We start from the raw sequence: 23601 nt of genomic DNA on the forward strand, positions 1-23601 counted from the left end.
ATGGTCAAACTCAAGGGCCCGGGAGCGAAACCCCCTTCGCCGCCGCATGTTTCCGGTGAACTCTCCCACTTGGAGTTTGAGCTCCAGGTTCATCGAGACGAGACCTCTGCTCGTCTGGACGAAATGCAGGCGACTCTCCACGCCAATTTCCAGGATTCCATGGCTTCCTCCTTTGCTAACTTCAAGTCGGTGCTCTTGGACGAGATGCGTCAGCTACAGCTTGCACAGCAGGGTGGCACTGCTGTGCCTCAGCCGGATGGCACGGTCCAATTCGGTTCGATTCCGTCACCGGTGCTTCAACATATATCACCGCCGATCTCGGACGCTACTTCTTCTGGAATGGCCAGATCTGAGGGTACTGCTCATAACCCAGCTCTAAATTTTCATACTAATGATGTACTACTTGGATTTGCTAGTGAATCTACCACTAACACTGTTGGATCTACTAATCCTGTGAGCTCACACTCTGATATGCACATGGTTAAGTTGGATGATAAGATAAACCCTAATGGTAAGCCATCGGTGGAGGGCGCCAAGCCTCTTGAGGGTGGCGGTCTTGTGCCTCAGTTTGCAGGTCATTCTATGGGTTCCCATGCCCAATTCGGTGCTATCCAGTACCCTAGTTTCGGCTCACAACCCTTTAACACCTGTTCTGGCACCTCCTATGCCAATATGAGCCAACCATTTTTTACCAACTCCCATCACCCCAGTCCATCACGGATTGATCATGATCCTTTCATGATGACTTATTCCGGTCCTTACACAGCCACCATGCTCACCATGTCAGCAAGCACTGCCCCTACTACATCATCCCTTGCAGCATCCCAGTACACTCAAGCCAAACATGTTTCCCAGAGCACCATGGCTATTCCCACTTTCGCTACTGCAACCACAACTCACATTGTTACTCCTCCCTATGGCTCTCAGTTTACTATGAATCCTCCATCATCTCAACCATACCCTTTCCACATTTTCCCTCCAAACATGTATCACACCATGCCTTACCTGACACCTTACCCATCACAAATGCCTCATGTGGATCCCAACCTCCCAACTATGAAGCAGATGCGGCTGGAATTCAGTGTGTTTAGTGGAGGGGATCCGGTTGAATGGTTAAACAAGGCTGAACAGTACTTTGAGTTCTATCAAATTCCGGAGGAAAGAAAACTGTCAATAGCTACCATGCATCTGTCCGACAAGGCCTCGGATCGATGGTATATGTTCCGGCACGAGTTTCCCCATACTTGGCAAGGGTTGGCAGACCTACTCATGAGGGAATTTAGTGGATACAATCGGTCAGAGTATCAGGCAGCTTTGGCAAGAATGTCACAAACCGGCAGTATGGAGAACTACAAGGAACAATTCACCAAGTTATCAAGGAGAGCCCCTGGCTTTCCTCCTGAGGTGTTACTATCTTGCTTCATAGGGGGACTCAAGGAGGACATCCGGGTAGATGTTCAAGCCCAAAAGCCTCGGACACTATACGAGGCTTGTGAATTAGCCCGAGTATATGAGACCAGGAATGAAAGTCATAGGCACTTTGCTAGGTCGTCTAACCATCCCAGGCCTACTAGTGGTTTCCATTCTACTACGCCGCCGAAAGTTCCAAACCAGGGTCAACGGTTTCAAAACCATTCTACTGCAAGAACTATGCATGCTCCAACTCCTCATGGGGGCAGACGGTTATCCCAAGCTGAATACCAAGATCGGCGAGCCAAGAATCAGTGCTTCTTTTGTGAAGAGCCCTATAAACCAGGACATAATTGCCGGAAGGGCCAGTTGATGATTATGGAGGTCACACAAGATGAGGAGGACTTGTTGAGTGTAGAAGAGTCCCTCGATCAAGAGGTCCCTCCAATCACTGATATTGAGGAACCACTGATCCGGTTACATGTCATAGGAGATGGCAGCTCTAGTCCAGCGACAATGCAATTAAAAGGGCTGTTCAATAACAAGATTGTTCATGTGCTCATTGATTCGGGAGCAACACACAACTTCATTCATCCACAGTTATTGAAGAATACGAAAGTACAAGTTCACCAACTTTCACCACTCAATGTCATCCTGGCAAGTGGTGCAAAGATGAAAACCCGAGGTGAAGTCAACATAGAGCTTCAATTGCAGCAATTCACATTTGCAGACAATTTTTATGTTTTGCCTGTAACAGGTTGTGAAATAGTGCTCGGAGCTGGCTGGTTACGATCACTTGGGGACATTTTATGGAATTTTGACTCAATGAAGATGCGATTCTGTGTTCAGGGGAGTGAGTTTTTGTTGCAGGGTGAAACCAAGACCAAGGCTACTGTTATAAGCTGTAAAGCCATGACCAGATTACTCCGTAAGGAGAAGGAAGCCATGCTTGTCCAGTTGCAACCTGCTCTCATGCACAATGTTGTTGCATGTCCCCATCCTCGGCTACAAGCCTTGATCAGTAAGTATGAGGATTTGTTCAATGTCCCAACCACTTTACCACCTGCTCGGCCTCAAGATCATAAAATCGAATTGTTGCCTAACACTCCACCTGTTAGTGTGAGGCCTTACGGATATCCTCACTTTCAGAAGGCTGAAATTGAAAAGATTGTCCAAGAACTGTTGGACAATGGTGTCATCAAGCCAAGTGTGAGTCCCTTCTCCTCTCCTGTACTTTTGGTCAAGAAGAAAGACGGTACTTGGCGGATGTGTGTGGATTATAGATCACTTAATTCTGTTACTGTTAAAGACAAGTACCCTATTCCGATGGTTGATGAGCTCTTAGATGAAGTTCACGGTTCTACTATATTCACCAAGCTGGACCTACGGTCAGGGTATCATCAAATCAGAATGGATGCTGCAGCTGTGAGTAAAACTGCTTTTCGAACTCATAATGGCCATTATGAATTCCTGGTTATGCCATTTGGGCTCACCAACGCCCCATCCACTTTTCAGTCTGTGATGAATGATGTGTTACGTGATTATCTGCGAAAGTTTGCTCTTGTATTTTTTGACGATATTTTGGTGTATAGCCCTACATTGGAGTCCCATCTGGAGCATTTGGAGAAGGTCTTTCAAAAGCTTCAGCAGCATTCCTTGCAGATTAAGAAGAGCAAGTGCAGTTTTGGAGTTTCTTCTGTTGAATATCTGGGACATATCATTAGTGCCTTAGGTGTTTCAGTGGATCCTGCAAAGATTGAATGCATCAGGACATGGACCAAACCCAAAACAGTCAAGGGATTAAGAGGCTTCTTGGGACTGGCTGGATACTATCGGAAGTATGTACGCAACTTTGGCATTATAGCAAAACCACTTACTGACATGTTGAAGTTGGGAGGATTTCAATGGACAGCAGCTTCTGAAACAGCGTTTGAAGCTCTTAAGGAGGCACTTATGAATACACCAGTGTTGGCTTTACCTGATTTCACTAAAAAGTTTGTCATAGAATGCGATGCTTCCGGTATAGGGATCGGAGCTATTCTATCTCAAGAAGGTCACCCTATAGCCTATTTGAGCAAGGCTTTAGCACCTCGACATGTAGCTCTCTCAGTGTACGACAAGGAAATGTTGGCCGTTGTCTACGCCGTACAACAGTGGAGACCTTATCTATTGGGCAGACATTTCAGTATTTACACTGATCATCGAACTATTCAGTATTTCTTGGAGCAGAAGATATCTACCCCTACTCAACAAAAGTGGCTGCTGAAACTTGCAGGATATGACTACTCCATCCACTATAAAGCTGGGAAAAATAACTCTGCCCCGGATGCCCTATCTAGGAAGGAGGAATTAAGCAACAGGGAGTCGGAACCCATTTCCAAGTACGGCTCGCTGAACACAAGCACTGGTATTTCTTCTCCTGTCCATAGCTTTGTGAGTGAGATCCAGGCTGCTTGTTTAGTGGATCCGGAGGCGAGAGACATTATTCAACAGGTCACTCAAAATGTTAATGCTCTCCCCCATTATTCGATCACCAACTCGCAGCTAATGTACAAGGGTAAGATCTTTGTTCCCACCCATGACAACTGGAGGGATAAGATCCTAGCTGAATTTCATAATGGTTTGAATGGAGGGCATGCTGGCCGGCAGAGAACGTTCAAAAGGATTACTAGGTCCTTTGCTTGGCCGGGACTGCATAAGGATGTCAAGACCTTTGTGGCTTGCTGCCATATATGTCAACAAAATCACTATGAAACCATCAATCCCCCAGGTCTATTACAACCCAATGTGATCCCTGAGCAGGCTTGGACAAATATTTCTATGGATTTCATTGAGGGTTTACCAAGCTCTGCAGGCAAGACAGTGATTATGGTGGTTATCGACAGGTTCACTAAGTATGCGCACTTCATTGCATTAAACCATCCTTATACAGCTGCCATCGTAGTTCAACACTTCATCACTGGAGTTTTCAAATTACATGGAATGCCAAAATCAATTATATCCGACCGAGATCCAGTGTTCTTAAGTGCTTTCTGGGAGGCATTCTTTCAAGCTCAAGGTACCAGTCTCAATAAGAGTTCAGCCTATCATCCACAAACAGATGGACAGACGGAAAACCTCAATCGAACTTTGGAGCAGTACTTGCGATGTGTAGTTGGTGAGAAACCTCATTCATGGGTGACTGCACTACCTTGGGCTGAATATTGGTACAATACTGCTCACCACTCGGCCATTGGCATGACTCCCTTCCAAGCGTTGTATGGCTATGAACCTCCTACCATCACACTCTATTCTCCAGGGTCAACCGCGGTAGAAGCAGTGGATCAGCAATTGCAAACAAGAGATGAACTGCTGGCTGTGCTCAAGAGAAATTTGCAAGTGGCTCAGGCTCGGATGAAACAGTTCTACGATAAGAAACATACTGAACGGGTTTTTGCAGAAGGAGATTGGGTATATCTCAAGTTACAACCCTATAGACAACAATCGGTGGAGAGAAGGTCTGTCCCTAAACTAGCTCCTCGTTACTATGGACCCTATCAGGTCGAAAAACGGATTGGATCAGTTGCATACAAGTTGAAGCTGCCACCTTCTGCTCGAGTACACCCGGTGTTCCATGTGTCTCTGTTAAAAAAGAAAATTGGTGATGCAGCTGTGGTTTCCGCTCACCTGCCCCCAAATGTGGATCCCCATAACCCCAGATGGTACCCCGCTGCAATACTTGACCGAAGAATGTTTAAAAAGGGGAATGCTCCAGTTACCAAGTGGCTCATCCAGTGGTTAGGGTCATCAGTTGAGGAGGCAACGTGGGAGGAGGCTGATGAGCTACTACAGCGTTTTCCAGATTTCCAAGCTTGAGGACAAGCTTCATCTCCAGGGGAATGGATTGTTATGAGAATAGAACGTTGGTCGTGCATGCGAAGCGCACGTGTCCCTTAATTAAGATAATTCTGGTTAATTAGTTAATTAGGGTTAATTGGTGGTTAGTTGAGTTGTTAGGTGTTGCGTCCTTCATGGCCAACACGTGTCGTTATCCATATGAGCAGCTGGGTATATAACCCTCAATTCTGTAAACTCTTGGCATCGACGAATATACCAGTTAATTTGCATTCCTTTCTTTAATTTTTCTCTCAATTCCTCCTCTCCAATTTACCATAGTTAGGGTTTCGACCCTAACAAGAATTGGGTAAGTACCCTCTCTGTTTTGATTCTTGCTTCTAACTCTGTAGTTCAGGAAACCAAGTGCCGACAACACCTTTATTGTACTTTACAGTCATTTTGAAGAAGTACCCACTGTTTAGGAGCTTGTTTGTTCACATTTGGTGTTCAACTTGACTGCCGCGTTTTATCGAACAGGTGCTGTGTTATAATTCTTCAATAGCAAAGCCAATCATCCTTCATCGTGGCTTCGTAGAGATTAGCTTTGTTGCAGGCTTTAATTTGAAGAAGAAAATGTCTCTTGCTTTGAAACTTTATTCATTGAAACTGTTAGCTCCACTTTGACTGCAGGTGTATTAAATGGAAAACCACTCGGCCTATCATGTCCTGAGAACTATTGTTTTTAGTTCGATGCTTACGAACTGAGCTTTGAACGCTTGTTCTTCTATTTGCAAAGAAACAAAACTTGCTTTAATTAAATCTGCTTCTTTTGTCTTTATTTCATGGTGGTGCCATCATGTTCCAGCACACTTTGTATAATAAGAAGACATGTTTAAATAAGCCTTCCTCTTAATTATTTTGGAAGACCACCGCCAAACTTCACTCTTGTCTTCTTATTATGCTTTTTTTTTTTTGGGTTTTGTCCTTGGTGTGTTGGAGAAAGCTTGATCATGTGATTATGCTCCATTAATTGACTTTCCAAGAGGTGGCTCTGTCATCTTTACTGATGGAGAACGACATGCCACACATCATTTTTCTTTTATTTTTAATGAACTGCACTCTCTTAGCTCTTTGGTTTTCTTCTTTGACTTTTTGAGAGAAACCACCGAGCTCATTTTGATTTGAAGAGCAGCAAAGCCAAAGTTTTCAAGGACTCCTTGCTCGGATTTTTTTTTTGTTTGGACAGTTTGACAGGGAAGCTCTTAATTTGCTTTCTTCTTTTTTTTTACTGACAGTGAGGCTGAAAGAGAAGTGTTCAGCTCTGTTTCGATACTCCTTGCAGATTTGTTGCAGGTTTTGATTAAGGCAATTGTGAGCACAACAGTTTTATGTTGCTGCTGGAACTTGGGAAGCAAGGTCTGCTGCTGGGATTTTAAGAACCAACGGCCCTTGCCTGGAACTTGAGGGCAAAAATGGTGGCCCAAGGCATAGCCGGAGCTCGACGATGATACGGCACCCTAAGGCACGCCGTGTCGGAGCTTGGGGATGATACGGCACCCTAAGGCACGCCGTGCGGGAGCTCGACGACAATCGGCACCCTAAGGCACGCCGTGTCGGAACTCGATATCACTGGAAGCCTGCATCATTTGAGAACAGCAAAGGAAACGGTGCAGATCGGTGGAAGTCTCACCCTCTTCTTTCTTGCTTTCTTCCTCTCCTAGCCTGCGGTCCTCTGCTTCTTCACGGTCCTCCTCAAGCTGCTGTGTTCCTCTCCTCCGTCCTCCCCTTTTTTTTGCCGTAGAGTGACTATATATAGGCAACTTGGGTTTGCCAAGATGACGTGATAGTGATGGAGTTGGACTCAAACATATTATCATCAAGGCTGAGAGTCAGTGATTAATTTGGAATCAATAACTCCAGCTTTATTAACGTGTACAGTTCAGCTTCATTGTTCTATTCTTTTACTTCTCTCTTCTGAATTTGAGCAAAGCTACAGTAGATAGACTTGTGGAAGAAGCGTGCTACTTTTACACTTTCTCCTTTACCGAAAATGTTTTTTTTTTTTTTTCTTTATGGGCTTTTGAATTTTTTTTTTCGGTTTCAACAGTTATATAATTGAAATAAATAATGGAATTAATATATGTTGAAGGAACTAATAAGGTTTTGACTTTTGACCCTTGAAGCTATAAGACAAGTGCATGTAAATTGTTCAACAGCTTTTTAGTATTTAAGGTTCAAGAGTTGTAAACTACATTTGAGTAACAAGACACACTTTAGAGTGCATGCAGATTATAGGTTTGTATATATGCATGCAATATGTCCTTTGAGGGATGCATGTACAGTATTTTTTATTTTATTTTCCAAGTTTTCAGCAATTTGCATTATTGTGTTTTGAACTTCAAATTACCTCTGGTTTTGTTTTTTTAGTATTTGTTTTGAGTCAAATTGACTCATAAAATCTGCTCCTTAGGAACCAATAAACTATCTCTGATGGCATGTTGATCAAATAAACTATGTTCACCATTTTCCCTTGGATGTGAGATATAGATAATTCCACTTCTAGAGTTCTAGTGCTTTGCTTCGGATATGCATTGCGAGAACAAAAAAGCTCGATAAGTTGTTTCAGTAAAAATAATTCTCTTTGCCATCTCTTTTGTATTTTTGATATGAACTCTTTTTGTTTCCTTATTATCTTATTTCTTTTTGTCTGTTAGCACATCTAGAACTGTCAATATATGAGGTCTTGTTGTGACTTTGATTCTTATGGAGCTAATTGAATAGCTCGGTTCAATGATTGGTATAGCAGGGACCTCAGGGTATATATTTATGGGCAGTCAAGGACTAAACATCTTTCCTAATGGAGACTAAATCAGTAAATCCTTATCATAATGTACCTTGGAAAACAGTAATCCGTATCTGTACAACTATTATAGCAATAGACATCGCTTAACAATGATTGAATGTTGAACTATGTTTACTGGACTAGAACATATCTTTCTATTCCTATTCCTTATTCTACAAGAAGTATGATCAAGTGCATTATAACAAAAAGCTGTTACTGTAATATCATTAACTTGTCCAATTTGTGCAGCTCTCAACTACTGAATAGGAGCCAACAAGTCTCAATATCCAATTTACAGAAGAAGGTAAGACTTCTTTTGTTATTTCTTATTACAAACTTTTTTTATGGTTATCAAACATAGATATGCTCTATCTTATATTAAAATATACTAAAACATAGATATATAGTACTTCTTGGCTAGTATAATCAAAGCAAGATGGTCCTTTATTGAATAGCTTTCTGTTGAAATTTAGTTGTTATAACTTAGTTTACTGTCTCTTTTCTAATATTTGCTAGAGTTAGTCTGTATCGTTGATGGATAGAAGTTGGATTCAGTTACCCACTAGGGGAAAGAGAGAATATATCAATGGGGTGAAACAATTCATGAATTTCGCAATTGCTCACATGAAGCCAGGGTCTGATTTGATACCTTGTCCGTGCATGGATTGCAATAATTTTCGTAAATATAGCCCAGACCAAGTTGAGGATCATTTATATGCAAATGGAATGGCTAAGGATTACACTAAGTGGACAAATCATGGAGAAAATGATGATGATTTTGAACTAGAAGATGATATTTTGGAATCTGAAAATGAAGAGGATGTTGATGATGTTGTTGAAATGTTAAATGATTTCCAAGCTCATGATGATAGGGAATCTCAAGAACATGTCCCTATTATGGAAGAAAATAAGTTTAGACGATTGATGAGGGATGCAGAGCAAAAATTATGTCCTGGTTGTCGAAAATTCTCTAAATTATCCTTCACTGTAAAGCTGCTTCATTTAAAGATAATGTTTTGTGGTAGCAACAAGTTCTTTTCAGCGTTGCTTGAGTTAGTGAAAGAGGCATTACCTGATGGAAATACATGTCCTAGATCTCATTATGAATCAAAGAAGATTATACGAGACTTGGGTCTTAGTTATGACAAGATCCATGCATGTAAAAATGATTGTGTACTCTTTTGGGAGGAGTATGAAGATAAATTGGAGTGTCCAATATGTCAGGAACCTAGGTACTCTTTTGATAATGGCAAGAAGAAGATTCCCCAGAAAATCTTGAGATACTTTCCCTTAACTCCAAGGCTGCAAAGATTGTTTATATCAAAGAAAACAGCTGTAGATATGAAATGGCACAAGGATAAACGACCAGATGATGAGTATATGAGGCATCCTGCTGATTCTCAAGTGTGGAAGGACTTTGATCTAAAGCATGAGTCATTTGCCATGGATTCTCGCAATGTTAGGCTTGGATTATCAACTGATGGTTTTAATCCATTTGGTAATTTAAGTACCTCTTATAGCATGTGGCCTGTTTTTCTTGTTCCATACAATCTTCAGCCGTGGAAATGCATAAAAGATCCATACTTCATGATGTCATTGCTTATTCCTGGACCAAGAGCTCCTGGAAATGACATTGACGTGTTTCTACAATCGTTAGAGCAAGTTCACCTGTTGAGCTTGACAGGTCAAGACTATTCACTGCTTTTTTGCCTTGTATTTCCACTATTGTGGTTGGCTGGTCAGATACTGTTCACAAAATGTCAAGAATGGTCATATTCGTAGTCAAGAAACTTGACTACGAATATGACCATTCTTGAATAGCTGTGAACAGTATCTGACCAGCCAACCACAATAGTGGAAATACAAGGCAAAAAAGCAGTGAATAGTCTTGACCGGTCAAGCTCAACGAGTGAACTTGCTCTTAATCAAAGAATTGAAGCAATTATGGGAGGTTAGGGTTGATACATATGATGCTGGTTCTGGACACAATTTCCGTTTAATCAACTTAAGGAAAACAACTCACACATTGATTCCTTTCAAAACTCAACCGAGGACAACAACTCACAATTAAATATGAAACCCATGTCCCTCTTGGACAACAAAAGAAAGAATACTTTTAAAAACGCGTACTCATGAGTCGCAATAACACAAAGTTACCCCCATGATAGTGCAATTGCAAACAAACTAGAGCTGTAACTGATCGTAACCACTCACTCGGCCAAAGACGTGGTTCCTGATTTACTTGCACTGAGGTTGTCACTGTAACCTCCGGACTTTAGGCCTTTTAGCCCTCAGAACAAAACACTTTAAAGAGGTCACACAAGACCCAAAAATGTTACACCAATCTCTATAAAAGATTCTCTTGGTACGAAGACCAAAATATTTAAATAGGTCACACAAGACCCAAAATGTTACACCACAACTCAAAGTACTCTTTACAGTAACCGGTTTTACAATCCAAAACCAAAACAAAACAATAGAATTGACTGCCACAAAATATTGTTTTCAAAACTCAATTCCAATCTCAAAACTATATAGAAATCAATTTAATAAAATTGTTTTCACACCTTAATACCCAACACAATTTGACACATATAACTCTCATATATGACAAGTCAATAAAACAATTATTTCCATTAGAACTCATTTATTTCCTCAGAAAATCAAATCACAAGCCATAGCATGATCATAATCACAAAACAAACTATTTCTACCTCACTACACAACCGCATCAATATAAATATCTCACGTAATATATATATATATATATATATATATATATATATATATATATATATAGGGACGTTCTTAAACTCTTAAAGTGAGGATGTTTTTATTTTAGGATCTATTTTAATAATCACAACCACTCATTCTTTAGTTACCTACAGACATATGAATCCTACAAAAAATTAGCCAAATCGGAAAATATTTAACCATTTGATTAGCACATTGTTCGTTTTAATTTTATCTAACGGATTACATTTGTTTACACAATTTTGAATGACCAAATGATTATGGATTTGGTTGATTTTTTGTAGACATCATTCTTGCATAGGAATCTAAAAGATCAACGGTTGAAATCATTAAATTAGGTCACCTACTTGTGTAAAATAACAAAAATCCTCAAATTCTTAAAGTAAGGAGGTCCTCTCTAGAACGGGCCTATATATATATATATATATATATATATACGCGTAGTCATTCACTTAGGAATGCTACTAATACCAACTATTTTAATTTTATCTAACAGATTACATTTGTTTACACAATTTTGAATGACCAAATGATTATGGATTTGGTTGATTTTTTGTAGACATCATTCTTGCATAGGAATCTAAAAGATCAACGGTTGAGATCATTAAATTAGATTACATACTTGTGTAAAATAACAAAAATCCTCAAATTCTTAAAGTAAGGAGGTCCTCTCTAGAACGGGCCTATACACACACACACACACACACACACACACACACACACACACACACGTAGTCATTCACTTAGGAATGCTACTAATACCAACTATAGTTCACAATTCGCAAAAACCCATGAAAAAATCTTTTTATTTTTATTTTTTATAATAAAACTATATTTTTAACTTACCTATGAATCGTAGACGATCAAGTTCATATAATTTAAAACAAATATATATTTCCAAAAATGATTTCACAATTTAACAAATAATTATGAATAGTGAGGTAACTCTGTTCATAAATAAACCTCGTGAGATTTACTCACCTCTAAATCCCGCTGCGTCTTCACACACCACACGAGATAACACAATCACAACAATCCGTCCAAAACAATTTCGTCACGTATCTAGTCACATCAAGGTCACATTTTAATATCACTTGAGATACAAAGGCATCTAAGTTAGAAACATGCGAACTAAAGTCCGAATACTACGTCAATCAAGACGAAGCATCATCCAAGACTGCCCAAAGTCTCCGGAACACTCCTAGAGTCAGATCACCCAAATAAAAGGACTACCCAACAGCCGGATCCTCACGGATCGAAAATCGAGATAATTGAAACCACTAAAAACCCTAACATGCTCATACGATCTCCAAATGCTACAAATCATATAACAAAACGCTCGTATCGACGAGTAGATGATAACAGAGGAAACATAAGCACAAAGAGTGGCCGGATGAGAAGCCACGCGCCACCCGATCAATCACCAAACCAGGTCAATCCAACCGGTCAAAATGAAGATAAAAAAGAGAGGAACAACATTCATACTTGGAGCTAAGGCTGAATCGGTCTAGATCAAGCTAGAACAAGCTCGAAAAATCTCAACTGTAGAACTTCAACTCGTGATTCTGGCCACCACCCTTCGAATCGAGCTTCAAGGCTGATATGGATGTGATCTAGAGGAGGAGAGCTTCAAAACGTGATATGTTTCAAGCTTAGCCGCCACCGGAATCGGAAAATCCGACTGGGTCCACCGTCGTTGAAACCGCGCTTTTCGATCTCCAGTTTCCGGCGATATTTGGTGGTGACTACCACCACAGGGAAGACGACGACGACGAGATGCGCTGGTCTGGGTTGGTGGTGCTATCGGAGGACGTCTGGTGTGGCCGGAAAAGCTGGGTCGGGTCGGCAGCGAAAAAAGGAAAGTTAGAGTTTCTGAGGAGAGAGAATGGAGGGAAGGGTTTCCGAAAATGGAAATCCGGAATTATGAAAATATTTTTGGAAAATTTCTATTTATAGGAAAAATTTTCGAAAATAGAAAATATTCTGCTGACCATAACTTTTTCATACGAAATCCGATTTTCGCGTGCCGCGTGTCTAGTAACTCGTATCGACGCGCTCTACGACTTTCAGAAAGAAAGTTTCCTCAAAGTCGCAATGAATAAAAAGTCAACTTTTGGAAACAAAGCATTCCGGGCAATTTAACGTTTGAAAATCTTCCACTTCACCAACAACTCAAGAAATCGTACAAAAGAACACTTTATTAATTTTAGAAAATTCCAAGAAATTAATAACGAATTTTCAGGGTATTACATCGAGTGTTGGGGGGGGGGGGGGGGGGAACTAAAAGCCGAAAGTTCGGCAGCTCCGGCGGTTCTTCGACCCAGTCTTTCTTCTACTGATGATTTGAAGACTTAAAGACAATCCCAGATCAAAGATTGGTTTTGTGTGTATTGCAGAGTGGGTGTCGTTGTGAACTCTACTTGGTTTGATTTAGACTGCTTTCAAATCAAATCATTTCATCCTTAATTTGTCAGTCACGTGATCACACAGCCCATCTGCATGGTATGCAAGTCTGCAGGGTAGAATTTTCCAATTATATAATGAGAAATATATAAAGATCTAAATAAAGACTTAAAGACTATATATAGACTCCCAACTTGCTTAGCTCATTCCTACAAACCATAATTACCAAACCATATTAAAAATAAAAGGAAAAGAAGTTATCCAAATTTGGAAAATGGATGAAATAGTTGGACAAGTTTAAAATAGGTTCCACTAATCAAGCTTTTATTGGATTAAGCTAATAAGAAAGAGCCTTAAACTACTCTTTGTTTTTGTTTTTTTTTTAACCACCATCAATATCCGTTGATGTAAGAGTTCAACTGCTATGCAGCGCTTATCACGAAAAGTTTCACGCCTGTCGTGCTTGGAGTTTCGTCGGTTTATGTGGTTCAGTCCGGCGGCGCGTCCCTGTGACGTTGTCGTCGGACTCGTAGAGGTAGTAGGTTTCGTTTGTCGGCCCACAAGTGGAGGTCGGAATCGGAGTAGCGAAGGGGACCAGAACAACCGATAGTGGAGCAAGGTGTTTCGGCGGCAACTTCTGCAACCACCAAGACGGGTCACCGGGGCCGCCAATCCCCTCTTCCCCGGTGTATGGGGGCCTGGTGGTGGGATACGATCCGGATCCACATGGTTACTTGGCACCATGGCAGTCTACCGCGTTTCGTCGTCTCCGGTCTTCATGTTTCATCGTCGGCGTTCACAGGTGGCAGGTTTTGTTGGTGGCCTGGTCCGGCCACTGGTGCCTGTCGCGGTTCGTCGACAGTGTGCTTCGTCGATGGCAGTGCTCCTTCTCAGAGGACACGCGCGGGAGGCAGACGCCCAGTCCGGGTCGGTGGCAGTGCTCCATCCTGAGGGATTGGGTCTCTCATGGGGCTCTGGGCCTGTTGGGCGGGTTTGGGCCTCTCCTATAGGTTTGGGCCTTTGCTTGTGGTTCTATCCTAGGTATTATGTTTTCCTATTATTAGGTTTCATTTGTAGGTGTATTTTATTTACAATAAATCCTTTCCGAGTCTTGGTAAGGACATGTGGGTTTTGTCCCGGCTTGCACTTTAGGTGTGCCTTGTCTGCCCTAGTGAGGAGGCGTGTTGTTGTTGACTGGACGCAATCTCCTAGTGACACAATGAAACAGAGTGTCATCGGTATTCGTTCCGATTGGCAACATTGTGAGACAGCTGATTTTATTTGTCAACTAATGATCCTCTTCGTGAGAGTGATCTTGCCGGTCTGTCTCCATAAAGCAAATGAAGTTGCTAGAGGTGTAACCATTGCTATTTATTGTATGTTAGGATACATTATTTTTGTAGATGTTCCTGCTGTTATTGCGGGACATTCTCTTGTCGTTAGTTGTAAGTTGGGGTTAAGGCACCATGTCCCCCCCATGTATCATTCTGTTTCATTAATAAAGGCTTAAGGGCAGCCGCACCGGCCATTCTTCAAAAAAAAAAAGAGAGCCTTAAACAATGTGCAGCCACGCTTTAAATCACTTCTTATGGATTAGTCTCAATAAATTATCCACTTTGAAAATCCTCTATTAATATCTAAAATGCAAAACCAATCCAAACTCATCTTCCAGTTTTCCATTCGTAGCTTATCTCTACCAAAACCTCTCTCTAGCGATGGGATGCCAGATATCCCAGAAATTAAAATCAAATCTTTTCTCCCAAAATAAAAACTTTTCACATACCTATGAACCGCCAACTGAGACGGTGAAGAATCCGAACCATCATCGAAGTTCAGACCCAGTAATCTTGCAGTAAAGTTATGAACTTTGATCAGAAAATGGCAGAAGGATTCTGGTTCAGTTATGAAATTATAGAAAGATGGAGGCTTTATGAGAGAGAAGAATCCTGTTGCTGATGGTGGGTGATCTAATGAACAAGTTTCGCCCAAACTTGCCGCACAGTCAATCCCACCCAACTGCCTAAGCCACCTAGGCGCCTGCCCAAAATTAGACTGCCCACCCCCACCGATTACCCATTAGTCAAGGCGGAGACTCACCGCCCACCGCTAACCACCCAGCGCTTAAGCGGCTTGGACGGCCGAGTTTTTTGGTGCGATTAAGAGGAATAATTTCTTTAAATTAGGGTATTTGGACATTTTCTCTAATCTAAATACAATAATACATCAAATAGAAGATAGACTTATTCCATAGATTCATATTTAATAGACTAGATCGGCTAGATTTCAGGCTAGTCTTAATATCGTAAAGAATTAATCTACCGCTGTAAAGATTTGATCAACCTTTATCCATCATAATTTATTAAAAAACAAACAACAATAGTGAAGAATAAACTCCCCGGACGCCCGACAAGTGCCTACGAATTAAATCAATAGTGGCGACCGGCCATCGCCCCAAACCGACGGCATGGGTTTTTCCTAGTGGGCCAAACATGCCCATCCTATCATCTTCCCAGAAAAGAAAAGAAAAAGGTGAATATTATCCGAATATTTTGTGCGAGAATAAAAACCAACACGATGAGCGCATGTGAGTTTGAAGGACAAACTTAATATTATACGCAATGATAGTGATAATGACGTTGAGATGACTCGGAACATCCAAAAACACAAAACCGTTCAGATGCCCATTTATGTTATTGCCATCATCACAACAAGTCAAAACAGGAGCACAGACGCCAAATCAAGAGCTGTGTTTTCTGGGTCTTCCCTCACACCTCTGTTTCTGTCTTCTTCGAGATTAAGGATTTGCGATTACTATAAAAACCACGGTATCTTTTTCTTTCTTCTTCTCTTTATTTAATTAATTATTTTATATCTCATCTCCTCTGTTGTTGGAAGCTCAAAAGCAGCAGATAGTTTCCATATTAGCAAAATCTCCTGTTTTCAGGGAGCTCTCATAAATTCTGGGAATTTTTTTGTTTTTAACATTCGGGTATGATTTTGGTGTGAATTTGTTTACAACAAAAGCTGTGCATGCAGATTGATGATGATGATGATGTGATTGTGCTCTTTTTCTGCAAATAATTTTTGCTATGTTTGATGGATTTGACGGTATTAAATTTTTAAAAAGCACGAATCTTTTGACTTGTTATGTATCATGAAAATTGTTTTACAGTTTGGTTTGCAATCAAGAATATATTCTGCTTTCACCTTGTTAATTTTTAAATGCCATCCGTTGAATCAGAGCTGTGTGTGTCTTGTAGTTGGAGTGATTGAGGTTTGCAGTGGAGTCCTGGATTAAAAATGAGAGCAATTGCTCGTTCTATCCACCAATTTAGATCAGCTCTGCGGCGGCAAACATGTAATTACTCCACTGGTTTTGTGAGAAGGCGGAAGCTTTTGACAAATAACTATTCTGGGTTAGCTCATGAACTCCCTAACAATGCCAAATTCAATAGATTTCCACACACGACGATTTTTGGCTCAAGAGCTCTGTCGGTAGATGCTGTTCAAGTTACTAATGGAGGTACTCTTCTTTTTTTGGCTGTCTTATTATTCTGGTGGAGAATTTGGTGCATAGTTTCCTCAGTGTTGTTGGTTTTGGGTTCAATGGCAGATGCAAGCAAAGGAGGGCCACTTGTTGAGTATGAGCGAAGAATTGCTGCGGGCGAACTTGTTGATGGTGATGCCTGCCAGGTATGACAAACGGTGGAGTGGGTGCATTCTTATCGGTTTACATAAGAAATAATTGAGGAACATATTGTGATTAATGCAAAGCTTGGAATCCAGTTTTGTGTCATTGACACTTCGCTTATTTTGAAATTCAACCTTGATATGGTTTCATTGAGTAAATCCTGTGTTAAATATGGGGTGCACTGAATGGATCTGCTGAATGAACTGTAGTACTATAAAAGGCTATTAATATGCCCCGCCTTTCCATTGGCTTTTTCTTTGTCAAGTATTCTGATTAATCTTTGCAGGTGGGCACCTTAAGAGAACTTCAAAGGCTATATGATGAACTTGTTCAGTCAGCTGATGTCTGCCGGCTGGATAGATATACAGCTTCGAGGAAATCTGGAAGGTAACCTTTGAAGTCTTACCTTCACTTTGAATAGTGATACAGCTGTTCATTTTCTTGGTGTTCTTTTCTTACGTTTTTTACTTCTAGGTTATTCCAACTAGGAGTAGTTTTATTATTGATTATCCATTTGTCTATATGCAGGAGTAGATGGTTGTGGTCTCGTTTCATCCCACAGTCTTCAAATGCCTCCCCTGTTAAAGGTCTTTATCTTTATGGAGGAGTGGGAACTGGAAAAACCATGTTGATGGACTTGTTTTTCGATCAACTGTTAGTCACCAATGTTTGTTTTTTCTTTTCTTTTTTATTTTTTTATTATTTTTTATTTTTGTATATAGACCATGCTGTTATTCATGATTCTTGAGAATAGTGATTCTAAATTTGATATACTAGTGGATACAAAGAATATTTGGTCCATATCTAAATTTTATGTGTTTCCATTCTTGATTGTCTCCTAATACTCTGATTTTCACTTCTCAGACAATGCAGTTGGAGGAAAAAGAGGATTCATTTTCATGATTTTATGTTGAATGTCCACAGCTGCTTGCGAGTAAGAATGCAACTCTGTACAAGTTTACTTTTTTGTGTGGACTGAGAAATATTTTCATTCTGAAACTTCTACTCTGTTGGTAAAAGTTCTATTACTAAATTTCTTAACCAAAACAAATATACAAAAACGTACGCATGTCCTGCTTTTATATTACATCATCAATACAGAAGTACATTCTGTTGTTTGTCAGGAAATATCCTAAATGGATGGAATCCAACGAGATTGTTCTGATGGTTGGGCTCAGTAGCTCTTCTTCAGGCATTCAGTTTTTTTGACATTTCTTGGGATAAAATTCATTCTGCATTCTTGTTATTTGGATACTATGTGTTCTACAAATGCCATAGTAAGGTTAACATGAATCTTGTTTAACTTCTCAGAAGCACCAGGGTGTAGAAGACCCTCTTGAAGTTGTTGCAGGAGAGATATCTGATGAGGCAGTCTTGTTATGTCTTGATGAATTCATGGTAAAGAACTAGTATTTACATCTCTGCCTATAATAATCCCTGGCTACTTGTATATTACTGTACTGATTTCCTTTTGGTTTTTGATAGGTGACTGATGTTGCTGATGCATTAATACTAAATCGTGTATTTAGACATCTATTCGACAATGGCATTGTAAGCACTTTGTTTTCATTTACTAAACTGTTTACTTAGACATCTATTCTACAAGATAAGTATATGCATTTGACTGAAAACCATACTATTTTGTTTTTGTGGTATCGGGCAAGTATAGATTCTTGTTGCCACCTCCAATCGTGCTCCAGATAACCTGTATGAACGTGGATTGCAGAGGGATCTGTTTCTGCCCTTTATTGCTGCTTTAAAGGTTTGTATCTGGATGTGATCTCTTTCAGTTACTAGATTGCCTGAAATATAGTATGTTACTGCTCACACTTTTGGTGTCACTTAATTTGTAATTAGGTTGTTAACCATTGTCTAATGTGCACAACCTGAAGACTATCTGACTCCAATACTCATGTAATCAAACAAGTTTATCCCCTGCTTGTCTATTGATTGGGTTTCATTCATAACTAGGATCTTTTTCTTGGTTGTAGGAAAGATGTGTGGTTCATGAAATTGGTTCAGCAGTAGACTACCGAAAACTGACTTCAGTAAGATATAACTGTACCGAGCTTTGTTACCTCGGCACAACCATTTCAGTGATCTGATGTTTATAAATTTGTATTTTCATGTTTGCACCTGAACCACAGGCTGAGCAAGGGTTTTACTTTGTTGGTAAAGATTTGTCAGGCTTTCTTAAGGAAAAGTTTCAAGAATTGATTGGGGATTACGAAGCTCATCCTGAGGAGGCAGAAGTAGTTATGGGAAGAACATTAAAGGTATTTTTTCCCTTATCTTTTGGCGTGGCATGTGCAAAGCTTATTATAGAGTCACATTCTTTTTTTTTATCTGACCTTATAATCTATATATTTCAATATTTTCAGGTTCCACTAGGTGCTAATGGATGTGCATATTTTCCTTTTGAGGAACTCTGTGACAGACCAATGGGAGCTGCAGATTATTTTGGATTGTGCAGTAAGTAAAATCTAGCATAGTTGAAAACAAGATTCTTTTTTTTTTAAAAAAAAATTTATTATTTTTTTTGAAATAGTTGAAAAACATGATTCTACTTTGTGCTTTTGGAAAAAGTCTAACTTGATAGAAGACATATCCTTGGTGCAGCTGCCCACTAGTGAATTTCTATCTTGGGTTTGTGAATGCCAAACACCTAATATGTCTTTTGCTATATCAAGTCTCATGAGGTTCTTCATTTTTCTTTTACAGAGAAATACCATACCTTGGCCTTGGAGGGTGTCCCTATTTTTGGACTCCACAATAGGACAGCAGCATATCGGTTTGTTACTTTAGTTGATGTATGTTCTCTTTACTCATAACTAGTTTGACTATTTTTGTTACACTTTACTTTTGGTATTCTTACTTCTGGAACCAAAATTTATGGATAAAAGTTTTATTTCTATCTTTGGTCATCCTCCGCAAGATACTGTTCTAACTGTTGTTGCCATCTCTACCATTTGTTGTGTAATTGTTTGATTGGTAGTTCACTATCATCTGCAAAATTCTGATGAAGCAGTACCAAGTTTCTTCTAAAGTTATATCATTGTACTTGGGAGTTCCTTTCTGACTTATGATTTGTATGTTTCAAATAAACTAAGCTGTACATTCACCTTTGTTAGTTAGGGAAGGAGAAAATCCCCAAATGGATCAATAGCAGTTTGTATTGCTTTATATAACTATCAGAAGTCATTTCCCCTGATTCGGTCCTTCCCACCATTCTCTTCCACCTATATATATGACTGTTACTTGAGGTCAAATTTAGTAGCAAAAGTCTAAACAGTGGACAATGTTTCATTTGGCCTTTTGAATGCATTTCCTTTCTTCTCCCTCTTTACTGCATTTTCATTGTGTTCCTTGACACAGAAAAAAAAAATTGTATTTTCAGTTGCTGCCTGCCGGTAGGAACTGATATTAAAGGGAAAATCAGTTTTGGAAATAATAGGATTCATTTCGGACTACAGGTGTTGTGTAAATAGTTTTTTATTTTATTTTTAGTGTATGAGCATTCCTCAAGAAGTCATTAGATGCATATTTTAATTTTTATTCCAATTTTGTGCTATTACCCGCCTAAGAAGTCAAAACAGTACCAACGCTACTAATATGGTCACAGGTGATGTACGAGAACAAGGGCAGACTGATGTGTACAGCTGAGGGGACTCCGTTTGAACTTTTTGAAAGAATAGTGACAATCTCTGATGCCCAACAAGTGGCACCTAGAACCTCTTCGAGATCAAGGAAAAATGATGATTCGGAGCTATGTGTAGATAATGAATTGGGATTTGCTAAAGACCGCACCATTAGTAGGTATGTTCCTGTGCTGAATCCATAATATGAATTATTATAGAATGCAATATATGATTCTTGATCTGCTGACAATGAGTTTAGAACTGTGTTAATTAGGCATTTCGTGAGAGATTAACGCCTCCTTATAAATAAATGGCACTCGTATCATTTTGTGGTAATAAGTCCACTTCAATACAATGTATTGTCATAGGAGTATTCAATCAATTCTCTGGATTTGGGTTGGAAACTCTGGTCGCCAAAACTTTAATGAAGACATGATAATATGCAGTCTAGGTTTGGGTTTCTTTCATGTCTTTTAGGCATGCTTTTGTCACCATTCCAACCTTCTACAACCTGAGTCGATCCCAGGGCATGCGCACGCTTTCAAACATAATCCAAATTCCTGGTAGGTGGTTGCAATGCTCACCTGAGGACTTTCTTATTTGTTCTGTGCAGTCAATCTTCGTGCCCCTTTATTTAGGGATCTGGGAAAACAAATGGTATCATGACAGGCTTATATCTTCTGTGAATTAAATTGTGCCTGAGAAAAAAATAAAATAAAATAAAATAAGAGAGGAAAAGGGAAGTAAAAGAATGGACACTTCTATCCAAAAAAAAAGAAAAAAAAGAAAAAAAAGAATGGACACCCAAAGAATAGTATTGGCATTTACATATTTCACTTGCGTAGAACTCTTAACCCTTGGTTTTTGCCGTCAAAGCTAATGGTGTTATTGTCTCCCTATGCTATTCTTTCTGTCTTCGTTTCTTTCTATGGGAAATTCTGATTGTCAAACGCCTAAATGGCCTATGAATGCAGATTAACAGAAATGAATAGCAAAGAGTACTTGGAGCATCATGCTGCAGCGCTGGAAGAGAACGACTCCCATGAAGATGCTCCAGCGCTGGAAGAGAACGACTCCCATGAAGATCTGAATCAGGATAAAACCGTGCACGCATGATGCAGAAAAAAGACAGAATTCTTCCTAGTACAGTTAACCATTGTTGTAGTAAAACTGTACGGGATTATATCAATAAGAAAAGGATATACTTGTTCCATGTAAGCATTTTTACCTGTTCTAGTGAGGCTGTCCTAATTTAATATAGGATTGACTAGATCTATTTCTTTGTGTTCAATAATGCAATCTCTCATATGTAAATGCGCCATCGGTTGGCATCCTGTTTAATAAATTATGTGGCCTAATGAATTTCCATACAGCGGGCAGATCCTTGACATTGAGATATGGATATTTAGTATTTAACTTTGGTGTTACAATGACTTAAAAGAAAAATATGTTTACTGAGGGCACCATCGTAGGGGAACATAGCTAAATGAAGTAAAATCGAACGCCATAACTAGAGATGGAGAGATGGAGTTCGATTCTTCACTAATGGCTAATGAGCATCGGACTGGACTTGGATTTGGCAGCAATATAACCTACCTTGGGGCTTTGTAAACCGAAAGGTTTAGGGGAAAATAAATGAGGGGAAAGTAAAGAGAAATTTCATTCACACACCTCTAAATATTTACACACCCAACATCACATTTTATGGGTAATTTAAATTAACAATAAAGAAACATAGTTGGAATTAAGAAATATATGCAGTTTTTTTTTTGTTTCCAAGTCTACCGCAGATGGATATTGAATTTGATTCTCAATAATTTAGCATGCATGGAATCGAGCCTTCTTATCAATCTAGTTTCAAAAATGTATTAATTGTCCAAATGATATGGACAAACAAGAGCAAGTGAAAACCGTTGAAAAATTCCTCAATAACTCTTGTGATGTATTGTTTTGTTTCGCTCCAATTTCATCATCAGTAATTCACAAATCTCAACAATTGGCATATGAATATTGTCTTGGTCAAATCCTCAATGACAAGCAATTCCCCATTGGCATTTGAGTATATTCAACCCAACAAGTGAAAAACAATTAAAACATTCTTTGAGCCATTGAGGAATTGATGCTGAGTCTTCTAGTGTAATCTGCCATTCTTTGGGTCTCGTTTTTTTTTTTTTTTTTTTTTTTCAACTGCAGCAATGCAATAGGTAGTCTCTCTTGTATAAAAAAAAAGAGGTAGTCTCTTATCAGATATTTATCTCAATTTATTTCAGCAAAAAAAAAAAAAGGATATTGTTCAAGTAAATCCAGAATATGTGTCTGGCCCAAACTCGAGGTTACTTGCTCTAGTTGAAATAGGGTTTATATTAGAGATATTCTCTGAGAATCTTAGGAGATATCCAATCAATGTACGATTATGTTTCCATGTACAACTCTATCTCTATGCTTGTAATCCTCTATATAAAGAGGCCTCTATTATCAATGAAAGCACGACTCAATTCTCTCCCAATTCAGTTTTCCTTTTAAAAAAAAAAAAAAAAAAACCCCACCCCATTCCCACCCTTGATGGGGCTTGAACTCCTGACCTCTTATATATGAGACTAAAGCCTTACCACCCCACCAAACACACACACCCCCCAATTCAATTTTCCTTAAACACGTTATCAGCACGAAGCCCTAACCCTGAAACAAATAGCCAAACCCTGAATCAAGAAGCTAAAAACCTTGAATCCGAATACAAAACCTTGAAGCCTTTTCTGCCTCCGCCTCACACCTTGAAGAACTCGATTCCAGGAGTCCAGAACGGTCGGCGGCACCCCAAGAACCGGCCGGAAACCTACCGAACCGGCCACCGGAAGCTCCATACAACTCGCAGCAAATATTCCACCGGTTCACCATCTTCCGGACCTCCAATTTCCACCAAATTTTGGTATCAGAATCCTGTTGATCTCAAGTTTCAGAAACTGGAAGAAAAAGTCCAAAAACCGGCCTAAAAAGACGTGAACCGGCCAACTGACCAGCTGCATCTTGAACCGGCAGAAAAGAAAGAA

The 23601-nt window shown here is 39.7% G+C and overlaps 3 protein-coding genes across 4 annotated transcripts; all 3 read left to right on the forward strand.

Moving 5' to 3' along the window:
* Positions 1-5265, forward strand: LOC133711607 (uncharacterized). Its single transcript, XM_062137709.1, has one exon. It carries the CDS (start codon positions 1-3, stop codon positions 5263-5265), a length of 5265 nt encoding a protein of 1754 aa, XP_061993693.1.
* A 3337-nt stretch (positions 5266-8602) lies between these two features.
* Positions 8603-9863, forward strand: LOC133711608 (uncharacterized). Its single transcript, XM_062137710.1, has 2 exons — positions 8603-9720; positions 9812-9863. The coding sequence occupies exons 1-2, from the start codon at positions 8603-8605 to the stop codon at positions 9861-9863; spliced, it is 1170 nt and encodes a 389-aa protein (XP_061993694.1).
* Positions 9864-15843: 5980 nt separating this feature from the next.
* On the forward strand, positions 15844-21924 carry LOC133710329 (uncharacterized). 2 transcript variants are annotated; one of them, XM_062136373.1, is made up of 15 exons: positions 15844-16050; positions 16467-16748; positions 16839-16918; positions 17203-17303; positions 17445-17570; positions 17781-17850; positions 18228-18314; positions 18402-18467; positions 18586-18678; positions 18908-18964; positions 19064-19192; positions 19298-19388; positions 19638-19726; positions 20539-20732; positions 21529-21924. In XM_062136373.1, exons 2-15 carry the CDS (start codon positions 16526-16528, stop codon positions 21668-21670), a joined length of 1548 nt encoding a protein of 515 aa, XP_061992357.1. In that variant the 5' UTR covers positions 15844-16050; positions 16467-16525; the 3' UTR covers positions 21671-21924. The 2 variants fall into 2 exon arrangements, with proteins under 2 accessions (XP_061992357.1, XP_061992356.1); XM_062136372.1 differs by having other exon boundaries at positions 15848-16050; positions 16486-16748.
* Positions 21925-23601: the final 1677 nt, after the last annotated feature.

The sequence above is a fragment of the Rosa rugosa genome, chromosome 5, assembly GCF_958449725.1.
Source record: "Rosa rugosa chromosome 5, drRosRugo1.1, whole genome shotgun sequence".
Classification (NCBI taxonomy): Eukaryota; Viridiplantae; Streptophyta; class Magnoliopsida; order Rosales; family Rosaceae; genus Rosa; species Rosa rugosa.

Coding starts and splice junctions, on each gene's coding strand:
- LOC133711607 (XM_062137709.1), top strand. CDS start 1: ATGGTCAAACTCAAGGGCCCGGGAGCGAAACCCCCTTCGCCGCCGCAT.
- LOC133711608 (XM_062137710.1), top strand. CDS start 8,603: ATGGATAGAAGTTGGATTCAGTTACCCACTAGGGGAAAGAGAGAATAT. Junction 9,721..9,811: donor ATTGACGTGTTTCTACAATC/GTTAGAGCAAGT, acceptor TTGGCTGGTCAG/ATACTGTTCACAAAATGTCA.
- LOC133710329 (XM_062136373.1), top strand. CDS start 16,526: ATGAGAGCAATTGCTCGTTCTATCCACCAATTTAGATCAGCTCTGCGG. Junction 16,749..16,838: donor TGTTCAAGTTACTAATGGAG/GTACTCTTCTTT, acceptor GTTCAATGGCAG/ATGCAAGCAAAGGAGGGCCA. Junction 18,468..18,585: donor ATCTATTCGACAATGGCATT/GTAAGCACTTTG, acceptor GGGCAAGTATAG/ATTCTTGTTGCCACCTCCAA.